Here is a 13,056-nt window from a genome sequence, read left to right as displayed (position 1 = left end):
ATGATGAAGTTTATGGTTTTCAATTTTATGAGTGACTATCATGAGATTGAAATTGCACTATGTTGTGTTTTTAGAGGATGAGTTTGGGAATGCTCCTGGATTCATCTAGGTATATGCTTCTGCCGTATTAGCGGACATGCAAATTTCACCTTGTGAAGTTTTCGTCCAAGTTACGGCCGGCTAGTATTGTGATAATTCTATCTATCTTAAATGGTGCGTCGCCCTATCAGCTAGATTTAGATGCTCGTTTGGGAGAGACTAAAATGAAATTGTTTAGACTTCACAAGCAGTTGTAGCTTGAATGATGAGATTTTGGACTATTTTTTGATTAGCCTTCTCCTTTAGTGCTAGCCTTCGTCATGGCTGAGTTTGCCCTTCACCTTCAGAGTGCTGACAGAAACTCAGTACGAAGACTTTGTATAAATGGATGCTCAAGTATGTGGGTGTGTGGATTTGTATGTGTAAGAGCATATTTTTATACTATGGTCTACACCCACTGTTGGGTGTTGATGACGTGAGTGGGGATGTCATAGTAGCTAGTCCCTGCTATGCGTGATGAAGTTTATGGTTTTCAATCTTATGAGTGACTATCGTGAGATTGAAACTGCACTATGTTGTGTTTTTAGAGGATGAGTTTGGGAATGTTCTTGGATTCATCTAGGTGTATATTAGTTTCTTTCTACGTATCAGTCACGACGATACTCGCGTAGCGTCTCTGGTTCGTTCGGAAGATTGTTTTTGGTTTCGAATGTAAGCTGACGACGTAAAGCCTTGCACTCATCATCGTACCAGCTATTACAAGGTATGGCCCCGGGTGGAGCGAATGGTGTGAGGGAAAAGCAGCCTCGTGTAGTGAGCGGGTGATCAGGTCAGTGCGGTCCTCTAATAGGGGTATGAAGTTAATAGAAGCGAGAAGTATGTACAGACAGCCCAAGTAAATAGGTGAGTGATCGCGGTCGAAGCGTATGTCATGATAGGTGGAGTAAGAAATCAGTGGGGTGGAAGGTGTTGTGCGACGGGAAGTGGAAATATTGAAGAATAAGTAGGTATGATCAGCTCTTGGGGGAAGAGGTGCCACGGTAAAATGAGTGATGCGAGATGTGAAGGCAAGGAATCCCATGATGTAATCAACAACGCTAGAGCCTCCCCCATGTGGAAAGCATGTGAGACCACTTGAGGCGGGCCATCTATCAAGACCATTGTAAATAATAAGATCATGCATCCTACCGAGATCCAATAGGGCTTGCCCATAAGATGTGATCGGACCTCGTCTGTCATCCGAAACCAGTAGCATACCTGATCCCTCAAGGTCAATGTCCGGCAGTAGAATGGAATCATTACTGAAGTCGAGGAGTGGTACTTGTCGGGCGCCTATCCTTGCGTTGAAGTCCCCAACTAGGAGGACTTCTCCGCGGCTCGAGAAGTCATCAATGGACTAATAAAGAGTTGCAAATGGAGATGTCTCAGCCTCATCTCGAATATCTCTAGCAAAGTGGGAGGTCTCAAGAGGGAAGTAGCATAATGAAATAAATAGATCCCGGCTATCAATGTGTTGGATCCGGATCCAAAGAAACCTGGAATGTGCATCTCTTTGCTCTACTGAAATGGTCCCCAAGGGTGGATCTGTAAAGAACTGCTACTCCTCCTGACCCTCGTACTCCCCTTGTGTCCCTAGTCTCATCTCTGTAGATTGACTCCCATGTGTATCCGCTGACTACTGGTAGTGGGCGCTCTGGACTCTGATGTCTCTGTGTAGAAGACTATATTGCGACCTGTATAGGATTCCGAGAAGTTCCTTGGTTCTGACCATAAGGTACCATTATAGTTCCAAATGGTGCAGGATAGGGTCTCGGAGATCTAAGTCCCATAGACCTCGCCTCCCTATGTGGGAGGGGGGGCTGATGCCCGACGGGGGCTTGTAAGAAGTCGTCCATCTCGTACTATTGCCCACTTTCCATCCTTACGAGCTTGATCCCGCTACTGCAACAGGAAGCGCCTCTCCTCAACCTGTAGAGGGGTGAGATCCTCATCCATGGAGATTGTTGGTTGATCTCACAGGACTGACCTGCGCCATAAAGCCGAAAGTCGTGCCTAAGCGTCATGGAACCGTATGATCAAGGGCTGCTCTCGGTTGGGGTCTCTCCCCACCCACCACGCCCTATCGATCCTGTGCTCAGCTACACCCAGTGTAGTGGCCACCAAGGCCGTCACATCTGTCATTGGTGTAGCCTCAGTGCGCGGGATCCCACGAACTGTGATGTTGAGTCTTACTAGCTCTCTACTGTTGCTCCATGAGGGTAGCCGAAACGGTTGGCCTTGCAGGTTCCCCGTTTGGCCATGCCAACCCATATGGAAGTCTCCTCAATTATAGATTGCATGCTCGCAATTTGTGCCTCAACAACTGGAGTTCTCCCTGGGACTGTGTGTATGGCGGTGACCTCCCTCCGGAGCTGTGAGATATCCTATCTGAGTCCCTAAATGAGATCAGCCTGGTCCCGAATGGCACGAGCTTGCTCCTGAAAACATGCTTCAATATCTATGCTTCGATGATCTATCATTCATGAATGATGATTCAAGAATCAACAACAACAATCTGAAGCGGATTCCAATTTTGCAGCTGCACAAGTTAAAAGCATCCCTAGTATCTACTATTATCCTGATTCATGGAACCATGTGACATATCAGTGTTAGGAAAAACCATCGAGGTTAAAAACCCAACCCTTCCAGGGTTTTTTAGAAAACGCAAGTTTTTGAAATGGAATTTTGCCGTTTCAACGGTACTGTTTCGTTGCTTCCGTTTCATGCCCTTGGCTATCTATCCTCTGTGCATATGAGACTCGTCTATCCTCCATCCCCTCTAACTTTCACTAGGGTACCACTACATTAGTCCCTCTTTCCCCCTTCATTACACAGACCATTCTGTGAAAATGGCAGTTATAGTCCAGTCTGTGGAAATGGCAGTTACAGACCTGTCTGAATAGCAGTTTCAAACCAGTCTCTGAGATGGCAGTTATGGAGCCTTCAAGGCTATAGAAGGAGGCTTTTCCCCTCATTCAGGACCATATCCAGGACCATCAGCTCTAGTAGCAGAACCAGCCATATACCCTCAGCAGGATCGGCAGCAGCCCCAACAGCCAGTACTGCAACAGCAGTAGCCTGTACAGCCAGCAGTAGTTCTACAGCAGCCCTAGCTTCTACATGTACTGTCCTCTCATGGACACAATCCCCTACAGTTAGCCTCAGACCCAGAGCAGCCAACATAGCCTTAAACCCAGAGCAGCCAACATAGCCTCAGCCATGGACAGCTTCATAGCCTCAGCCGAGCCCTTCAGTGGGAACCAATAGCAGTTGTATAAGGGGATGATTGCCGGGCCCCAACCTAAAGAGTAAAGATAGTAGTTAGCATAACCCCGAGCATCCATGATGTCTTTATTCATGGCCACAATCTCTCTCTCTCTCTCTCTCTCTCTCTCTCTCTCTCATATATGGGTAAGACAAACTGGCCAGCGGGTGGAAAGGACACAATTAGCCCGAGCACCTTACCCGATACAGCTGTTGCCACAAATCTATGTCGATATAACATTTTAGCATTCAGGGCTCCCAGTTTCTTTCCAAGTGCTGGTGATTGTTGTTTCAGCCATGGGTTCAGTAAATCAAGAATCATAAGGCAACTTGGCATAAGCGGAGAGAATCTATTGGTGCTAGTAGGGAGCCTTTTGTATAGGAAATTAGGATCATTTCACATGTCTTGGAGGCATGTCTGCTGCATTTTAGCTTGTTGATTTCTTGCTGTAAAAATGATTGAGATATTAACACTAGTTTTCATTTGCAAGCAAACTTCTCGTGGGAACTAAGGAAAACAAGTATTTAATAAAATATCAAACTTGCTATTTCACAGGGATAGCTTGACTGGAAGGGAAGTGAATTTTTTTTTTCTTTGGGTAGAGCCAAACGCTTGGTGGGCATTGACAATTCATTCTTGAGGTGACATGGGCAACAAGAGAGGGTATAGAGATTGCAGATAAGTAAAGAGGCTTGTATGGTTGGTCAGAGGGAACATTGAATATGCAAATAGTTAAGAGGGCGACTTCAATCTGTTATACAATACACTGAGCTCCTAGCATGAACAAGATGAGTATGCTTTGAACACTGGGTCACAATGCTGACGAAAGTCACTTGCCAAGCCCCCTATACATGCACTTTCAAGTAGGCTGATTCTTTGGTTTCATGACATTGTCCTGGGAGGGAAGCTCCTCAGTCTGGGTATCTCATATAGGCTGGACATGTTAACAACATTGTAAAGAGTCCAGGTATAGAAATTGGAATCCATGCTGACATAACGTGACAGGGTGGATGGCAGCGCTATGTCTCATTGTGGGCTTCGTATGTGGCCGAGAAGGCTCCTTAATATAATATAGACTAGATCATCTGATTATTTTGATTTTCTAACATTTGATACCAGTAATATGCTCAGAAAAGGATGTTAAGAAGCTGATTAACATTTCTGTTTGCTTCGAATGGAGGGTGGGGTTAGGTGCGACCAACGAGTGAAACAATCGTCAATCATATGTTCACTCAATGGATAAAGAGCTATCGGGATCTGCCTCTCATGATCAATCAGGTAGAACACTCATGCAATTTTCTCTTTGATTAATTATTTGTGTAATAGAACAGATCTCTATTGATTTTTTGTCTTGCAGTGGGTGAATGTTACTAGGTGGGAGATGCGAACAAAGCCTTTTGTACGGACTCTTGAATTTCTCTGGCAAGAAGGTCATACAGCTCATATGAGTGAAGAGGAAGCAGAGGAAGAGGTACGACCCCATAAGTGATTTATGGTCTTCTCAGATTTACTTCTCCTTCTCATTTCTTCTTTCATGTGGCTGCTGATTGCTATCCATCATACCTTCATGCATGTTTGCATATGTGTGTCCATCGTTCTGTCATGAAATGTGTGTGTGTGCGCTTACAAAGGAAAAAAAAGTGTGTCTGTGGAGAGAGAGGACCGCGACCATTGGGTCTTTGGTGATCACTCTGTTGCTAAGTATCAGTCATCTCTACGATGATCATTCTATGATTGTCTACATATGTGGGATCTAGATTATCCTGCTTTCTAGTCATATAATGATATCTTCTGATGGTTGCAACTGGCTGTCCCTGCTTTTGGGACTGTCTCTTGTAATATAATCTTAAATGGATTTCACCCCAAAAAAAATGTGTGTGCTCTACAGCCTTTGCATTCTGGCCACAATCTTGAGAGCGCATTGCCATATCCTCTGTGTTAGAAAACAGAGATGGAGGTTGCTGGCTACAGCCAATGCTCCCCGAAGCGGAAGATAAAAACAGAGTAGCCCAGAAATCACACAATGCTAAATTCAAACCAACTTCTTCCTATTGTGCACAAGTTTAAAGAGAGGGAGATGTGTAGAGAGTAAATGAACTGTCCTCAAGAGAGAGAGAGTAGGAACAGTAATATATATTGTCCCAATGATTGAGAAAAACCTTATACAAAATGTATGCACATTGTGCCACTATCTAGCAGCAGGGTGCTGCCTAGATATGGACCCCTGTGACTTCCAAAACTGTTCTCTGACCTCTTCGTGGCACCTTCAAAACACTGTTAGCCTGCGTGTTCTCCTTGAGCTTCAGCGGGCTGCATAGTGGTTCCCCGTGGACACTCCTTGCTATTGCTCTTCTTGATGAAGACCGGTAGACAAGTGCTCCACAACCCTCAGATCTGTTTGCTGCTCTGAAACTGTAGCACTGTAAATCCTAAGTACAGGGTCACCCTGTAGGTAATCTGTATACTGTCCTGCTCAGCTATTGAATGATCCTCATCCTCCCTACTGCCCTGGTAAACAGCCCAGGATAGAGCTTGATAGAATAGATTGACCCCAGGGCTGGGGGGCCTTTTACAGGGCTGGAAACCCTCCAAACATACCCGACCCAGTCTGTGCATCTACAGACTGGACCGACTTTATATTGCAGACACAGACGTGCCAAATCTCTGCAATCTTCTGCCATGTGGCAGCCTTCCATGCCGTGCCTGTCGGCTGACTGTTCCAGCCTTGCCCTGCCCTGCAGATCAGCTCCAAACAACTCCTGGATGCTCCAGTCTGCTGCACATTTCTGCAGACCTGCTTGCAGCTTCTAGTTTGCCCCTGACATTGTGTTGACTGTCCAAGCACTGTCTCTTCTGCTTCAGGCTGGTACTGACATAATCACAGACTTCTGACACTCCTTGCTGCCCACATGGCAGTTAACATACTGCCCATGTGGCAGCCCTGCATCTACCTTCAGTATTGCCCCATGGCCTCTCTGAAATCTAGTTGGTACACCTCCCCCATGCTCTCCTCATCTGGGCACTCACAGGTGGGGAGGTGTCCTAGATAACTCCAACACGGCCTCACAACAACCCACTATGGGCCAATACCTACATGTCGATGCAGATGCTCCATTAGCTCCCATGGAGAATCTCCCTGGAACAAGTCAGAGACGTCCTTGTTCATCGGTCTTTCAAGCTGCAGCTCCTCCTTCTTTGTTCTAGGTTCGCAACAGTCTTGCATTGAGAGAACAATAAGCATGAAAATTAGTAAATATATAAAGATGTATATGTGCTAAAATGCTCTGCTCTGCAATACTTTCAGGCACTGCAGATGATTGAAATATATCGCAAGTTTGCATTCGAAGAAGCCGCAATTCCAGTTGTTGTTGGCAGGAAATCGCGGTTGGAGACCTTTGCTGGGGCAATTCGCACTTATACTATTGAAGCGATGATGGGTGATCGTAAGGCTTTACAAGCAGGCACAAGCCATAATCTTGGCCAAAATTTTTCTCGTGCCTTTGAAACACAGGTGACGTCTGGTATACCAAACTCCAAAATCAGATGTTAGATTGTGATAATAACTATTATTCTTTTCTGATGCTGCTCTTGTGTCAAATTTGAAACTGTCCCATGTAAAGGGATGTAACAATGCGGTATTTGTATTATTCTGCACCAAAAAGGACTGCACCTAGAGGTGACAGTTTTTTTTTTGGTGTGGTGGGTTGGAATGTGTTTGTGTTTGAGAGAGAGAGAGAGAGACTTATTGATTGCTTAAGCCTTAGCTGCATGTGTAGGCGAGTCCACGACACCAATAAGCATGTGGCCGCACTGTGGCGAATAGCTTACATTACAAAAAGCATTTTGTGTGTGTGTGTGTGTCTCTCTCTCTCCTCTCTCTCTATCTATCTATCTATCTATCAACACCCACACACTTTTTTTTAATAGTGAAAGCTTTGATTGATTATGTTACAAGAATAGTCACCTCAGAAAAGAGGCGCTAGAAAATACATCAACTGAAGATCTCAGTTTAAGCCAAATATACATCCTAATCGCCAAATATACATCCTAATCTATCTGGCGAGGTTGCAAGCAATCAAAGAAAGATTGCTGCAGAGAACGCTTAAAGAAAATCAGCACACACACACAGACAAACATATAGATATATCTGTGTGCAAATTGTGTGTGCACATGTGTGTATGTATGTGTAGGTATTTTAAATATGTGTACATTCACAAATACACCAGACACGCACATGCGTGCATTCATGCATGCGTAGATATACATACATACATACATGCAATATATATTGACATTTGAATCGCTGGAAGCAAGCTACATCTAGCTTGTGTGTGACAACTTTCTGCACATTTGAACCAAGATGGGCCTTTAGGAGAGTAGGAGAGATCGTGGAGAGTATAACAATAAAAAGTGCTTGGTTTGGTATGAGTGGTCAAGATGGTCAATTCCAATCTAAGTTGGCATACAGCAGCAAGGCTAGATAGATACGGAGAATGAGGGATACCAGCCCCTTACCAGCATCGTGCCAACCATATGTGGTAGACATTTTGAACTATCGTCCAACGGTATCATTTCTGGTCAGTGTAGGTGTCACGGGGGCGTGAAATTCTAAGTACTTTAATGTACTACAAGACCGTGACAACTTTGGTTTTAAAAGTCTAAGCATGAGCTTAATAATGTGTAATTAAACGCGGCATGGTACCTAGCACATAAGCGTAATTAATCCCTAGGCCCAAAGGCATTCCAAGGAATTAAAAGAGTGGTTGTTGGGAAATGATGATGTGGCATTTTTAATGGGCCCCCTAGAGGGCCAGGTACCTTCAATGGCCCCCCTAGAGTTCCAAGTGGCTCTAGTGCCTTCTACATGCTCCTTTGCCATTCCTGGACCTTGTAAACTTCACATGTGTGGTTTTGTCTCTCATCTTCTCCCTTTGTTGATATTTTGGACTGGTTTTTCGGCCTCCTTAAGCTGAATTCCGTTTTTCTTCATAACTCCTCACCCGTTTGGATTCCTTACTTCCGTTTGGCCCGATGGCTTTCCCTCTGCCTCCCCTTCGTAGTGATATGCTTTTCCCTTCGTGCGTTTGGTAGAACGGGCAGAGCTGAGCACTTCTTTTCCTGGTCGAATTTGCAAAAGTGGCTTTTTCTGGACCTTTTTGCTTCTACCGCCTCCTGGGCCTCTCCTCTTGCAAAGCTACAGCTTTCTGTTGAATTTCGAGTGGTCCCAGGCGCTGGTTGACTGGTTTTTCTCAGTTTTGGAGGACTTTCCGGCGATGAAACTTCTCCAAAACCTTCTCAATGCATTCCTCTCTGAAGCACGCTTCTTTTGAGCCCAAGAACTCCCATTTCTTCGCGACAGAAGTGCTTCTTTTCGCATTTTTCAGTGGAATTCTTGCTGGTCGGCTCTTGTAAATGCTCTTTCTTCATGCTTTTGTACTCCTCTTTGGCTGAGAATGCAATTGGGCATTGGCTACTATGTCCTCTTGGCGATTGAGGACTTGGTTCGAGTTTTCAGGGCTTGGTGAGTTGTGATTTTGCTGCTCCAATTTCTTTTTGCCATAAGCTATTGGTTGGCTTCGTGTGCCGCCTCTTTCTTGGCTCACAGGTGCCTAGGCAGTGCTACATGAGTCATTCTTTGGTTGGGTACTTTGCTGATTTTATTTTGGAGCTTTGAAAAGCTTTGTGAATGCCATCTGGAAACCACTCAAAGAGAGTGCAGCTGAGGTGCAGTGTGATTGCATCTGGACAGCCTATGGATTGAGCCTATGGGTTAAGTGCACTTATGTGATGGTGTTCTATGCTTGAAAGCCTTGCGAAGGCTTAGTGAATTGGGGCTGCGTGCTCAGTTGCAGGGAAGGTCTTCTAGATGCAACTTGTAATCATTTCATTGTGAAATATAAAGAAACATTGAAAGGGGCGCCACGGTGTTTGGGGCCAATCGGGTGCACTTGTCTATGTTTGTTGAGAAGGGGTATTCTAGCCTCCATCCCTTTTTCAGTGGTTTTGTTTGTGAAGAAATGGGTAAATGCCAAATGGTGATCATGCAATGGTTAATGGTTGTGATATATGCTTTGTGAGCTGTAAATAAGTGCTGAAGTGATTAAAGGTTTGGTTCCACTGCCCTCTAAGTGATTAGAGGCCGGTTTCATTGGTTCCATAACCGGGATACCACACACTCTTTCTCAAGAGGTGGGCCTTGGTAGTTTGGTGGAAGGATATCTTTGCTGCACTTTTTGACAGCTGAATATTACAACCATAAACATGGTGAGTACCCATGAGCAAGAGAGCTCCACAACTCCTCAAAGGAGAAGGCAGGAAATCCTTAATGATCCAGCTAGTGTACAGCTGCAGGGAGCACAACAAATGCCTTTTGAGCAGGCCACACATGAAGCTACAACTGAGCTCAACGGTGATACTAGTTCTAGCAGTGAGTCAGATGATGCTACTATGTTGAATGCACAGCTTGCAAGTGCAGTGACTGCTTTGACTCAGCTGGCTCAAAATTTGGCTCAAATTGTGCAAACAAATGCCAAGAAGAAGAAGAAATCAAGAAAGCACAAGCACTGAAAGAGTGAGTACACACATGCATCAGCTTCTCATGGCGGACTGCACACTCATGCATCAGTTTCCCATGAGGGACAGCCATCAAAAATGACTCAGAAAGTGACTTCCAAGAGAGAGGGATCACCCAAAAGAGCACTTGAGAAAGAGGTACAATAAGTACAGCAAGTGCAACAGTATGAGCAGCCAGCACAAGGCCTTGGTTTGGGTACTTCTACTCCTCAAAATAATAATGTGCAGTCTATAAATCTGGCTCAACCACCTCAGTCATATTTGAGGCAGCAACCTGAATATTTTGGTACAGATTCTATCTTTGATGCTATGTTGATTTCACCGCCAATTGGGCATAGAAAGCAAGCCATGTATGACAATGTGGGAATGCAGCCAGGCATGCAAGCCACATCATATGCTCCCATGCCTAATGTTCAGCCAAGCATGGCTTTCCCTAGTGAAGGGAATGCTGCAAATATACAGCCATCTTTGGGACAGCCAATATCAAATGTATATAAAGAATTTAAGGATGGTGGTTCTCATGTCTAGTTTGATACATATAATGGAGTACAGGACAGGTACAAAGCCCTCACATTCCTTCAACAGTTTGATGCTGCATTTCTTGGGGGTTTGTTTACAGAAGCATCCAAGATGAGGAAGGTCGCCACATTTTTGAAAGGCAACGCACTTAAGTGGTACACTAACCTTATGGTTCATGGAGATGCACCTGCTACTTGGCTGGAATTTAAGCAAGTGTTCTCTTCTGCTTGGCTTACTCCAACTTTTGAAGTTGAAGTACTTTCACACTGGCATGACTTGTCATACAAACTTTGCAAGAATCTTGATGATTACACCCAGAGGTTTTGGGATGTTTTGCTGCCATTGAGCTCTTACAGGCATGTTTCTTTGAAAGAGCAAATAGAGAGGTATTGTTGTGGATTGCCTAGTGAGCTTTGTGATTATTGCATCAAAACCAAGGTGGGTTCTATGACTCAATTAATTGAGAATACAAGGACAGCATATGCATGGATGCAGGAGAAGAATTTGGGCTTTATGGACAGTAAGAAAGAAGACAACAAACGGGCTGCCAAACACCAGGATAAGGACATCGAATCTGAAAATAAAAATTATGGCAAACGACCGTTTCAAAAGGGAGGAAAAGCCCAATTCAAAGCTGGTCAAAGGCGTGGACAGCCTAATAAACAGCCCCGTACCAAGTTATCTGATGAAGAGAAAAAGTCACTCATGGAGCAAAACAAATGTTTTATATGCAAAGGAGAGGGACACCGCTCTTATGATTGCCCATCCAAGAAAAGAGACAGGTCAGACGATGATAAGAATGGTGATAAACAGGCTAATCGGAAGGGCAAAACGTCTAAACCTTCCGCAGGACTTCTTCCAGATGTGATTGGGAGTTTGCCACATGCACATGATGAAGAGGAAACGAAAAAGATTGAGATGTGCAGAGCATGGGGAAAAATCAGAAATCAGAATTGTTTGTTTTTCTTTGATTCTGGGGCAAAGGCGAATTTCATAACTCGTGATATGGCAGGAAGGCTTGGCATCAAGCCTGAGGAAATGGGGCCATCCGGCATGTGTGATATGGCCAACCCTAAACTCAACACACCTGTCACTCCTATCATTGGCATGTTGAGGATGCATATCCAAGGATATCGTGATGCAGAGGACTTCTACATTATGCCTTTGCTAGAGTGTGATGCTTTGCTTGGGATGCCTTGGATGTACAGGGTGGGGGCTGATGTGCAGATGAGAAATAAGAATATTTCTTAAACTCATAGAGGCAAAAATCATGTACTTGATGTAAAGTTGAAAGGGGGGTCCATCCCTGTAGCAATGTAATAAAGCGTCATATTTCAGCGTACTTGATTTTTGTCAAAGAGGACAGCCAACCAGTTCAGGAAGGCTCTACTCTTTCTGCTTTAGATAGAGAAAGAGCTGCTTTTATTTCAGATTTTCAGGATTGTTTCTCAGATGCACTTCCTCAAGAATTACCTCCCAAGAGGCCCGAGGATCATCAAATTGATATAATTCCAGGAAGCTCATTGCCTAATATACCTCCCTATCGTGTCAGTAAGGCACGACATGAAGAGATAATGTCACAAGTGAAGGAACTCTTGAAAAAGGAATTAATACAGCCAAGTAATTCTCCTTACTGTTCCCCTGTGTTGCTTGTGTAAAAGAAGGATGGCAGTTGGAGAATGTGTATTGATTATAGGGCTTTGAATAAAGTCACAATTAAGAACCGTTTTCCAATTCCACGCATTGATGATATATTGGATCGGTTGGAAGGTTCCTCAATGTTCAGTCGTATTGACCTTAAAAGTGGATACCATCAGATTAGGATACGGCCTGAAGATGTCTACAAGACTGCCTTCCGCACTTCATTTGGCTTATATGAGTTCCTTGTGATGCCTTTTGGTTTGACTAATGCACCTGCCACTTTCAATAGAATGATGGACATAATTTTTAGAGCGCACAGAAAGTTTGTGGGCACTTTCTTCGATGACATCATTGTGTTCTCTAAAAATGAGCAGGAGCACAGGAAACACCTCACTATTGTGTTTCAAGAGTTGAAAAGACACAAGCTATTAATAAACACCAAGAAAAGTGAGTTCTTTATGCATGAGATTCATTTTCTCGGTCATATAGTGTCAAAGGATGGAGTCAAGATGGATCCTCCAAAAGTTGAGGCCATAAGGAGTTGGCCAATTTTGAAAAATCTGCATGAAGTCAGAAGCTTTCTTGGGTTGTGTTCATACTATCGGAGGTTTATAAAGTACTTTGCAGAAATTGCTTCTCCCTTGCATGCTTTACAAAAGAAAGCTGTACCGTTTTGGTGGGGACCAAGGGAAAATGCTTCTTTTGAAGACTTGAAGCAAAAGTTGTGTTCTGAACCCGTTATTATCTTGCCAGATCTTGCAAAACCCTTTGCTGTAACTTGTGATGCATGTGGGAACTGTGGACAATAATTTGCAGGTTTAGCAAACAAGCCCACTTTGTGCCAGTAAGAAAGAAAATTACAGCAGATCAAATGGCCAAATTGTTTCTACAGCATGTCTTCAAGTATCATGGGATGCTTGAATCCATAATTAGTGATAGAGATCCGAGTATGACCAGTCTCTTTTGGAGAGGGTTGTTTG

The 13,056-nt window shown here is 44.1% G+C and overlaps 1 protein-coding gene across 1 annotated transcript in view; it reads left to right on the top strand.

The window, feature by feature from the left end:
* Nucleotides 1–13,056, top strand: part of OVA6 (Class II aaRS and biotin synthetases superfamily protein) — a 42,480-nt gene that overhangs the window by 6,275 nt on the left and 23,149 nt on the right. Inside the window, exons 4-6 of the mRNA XM_087378572.1 lie at nucleotides 4,535–4,621; nucleotides 4,701–4,814; nucleotides 6,648–6,854. Coding sequence (XP_087234698.1) covers nucleotides 4,535–4,621; nucleotides 4,701–4,814; nucleotides 6,648–6,854 — 408 coding nt within the window. The remainder of the gene's footprint in view (nucleotides 1–4,534; nucleotides 4,622–4,700; nucleotides 4,815–6,647; nucleotides 6,855–13,056) is intronic.

This window comes from Dipteris shenzhenensis, chromosome 8 (assembly GCF_047967505.1).
Source record: "Dipteris shenzhenensis isolate YYH24624 ecotype China chromosome 8, Dip_SZ_1.0, whole genome shotgun sequence".
NCBI lineage: Eukaryota > Viridiplantae > Streptophyta > Polypodiopsida > Gleicheniales > Dipteridaceae > Dipteris > Dipteris shenzhenensis.
Note: the sequence above shows the minus strand (reverse complement) of the source record. Positions and strands in the feature narration are given on the sequence as shown.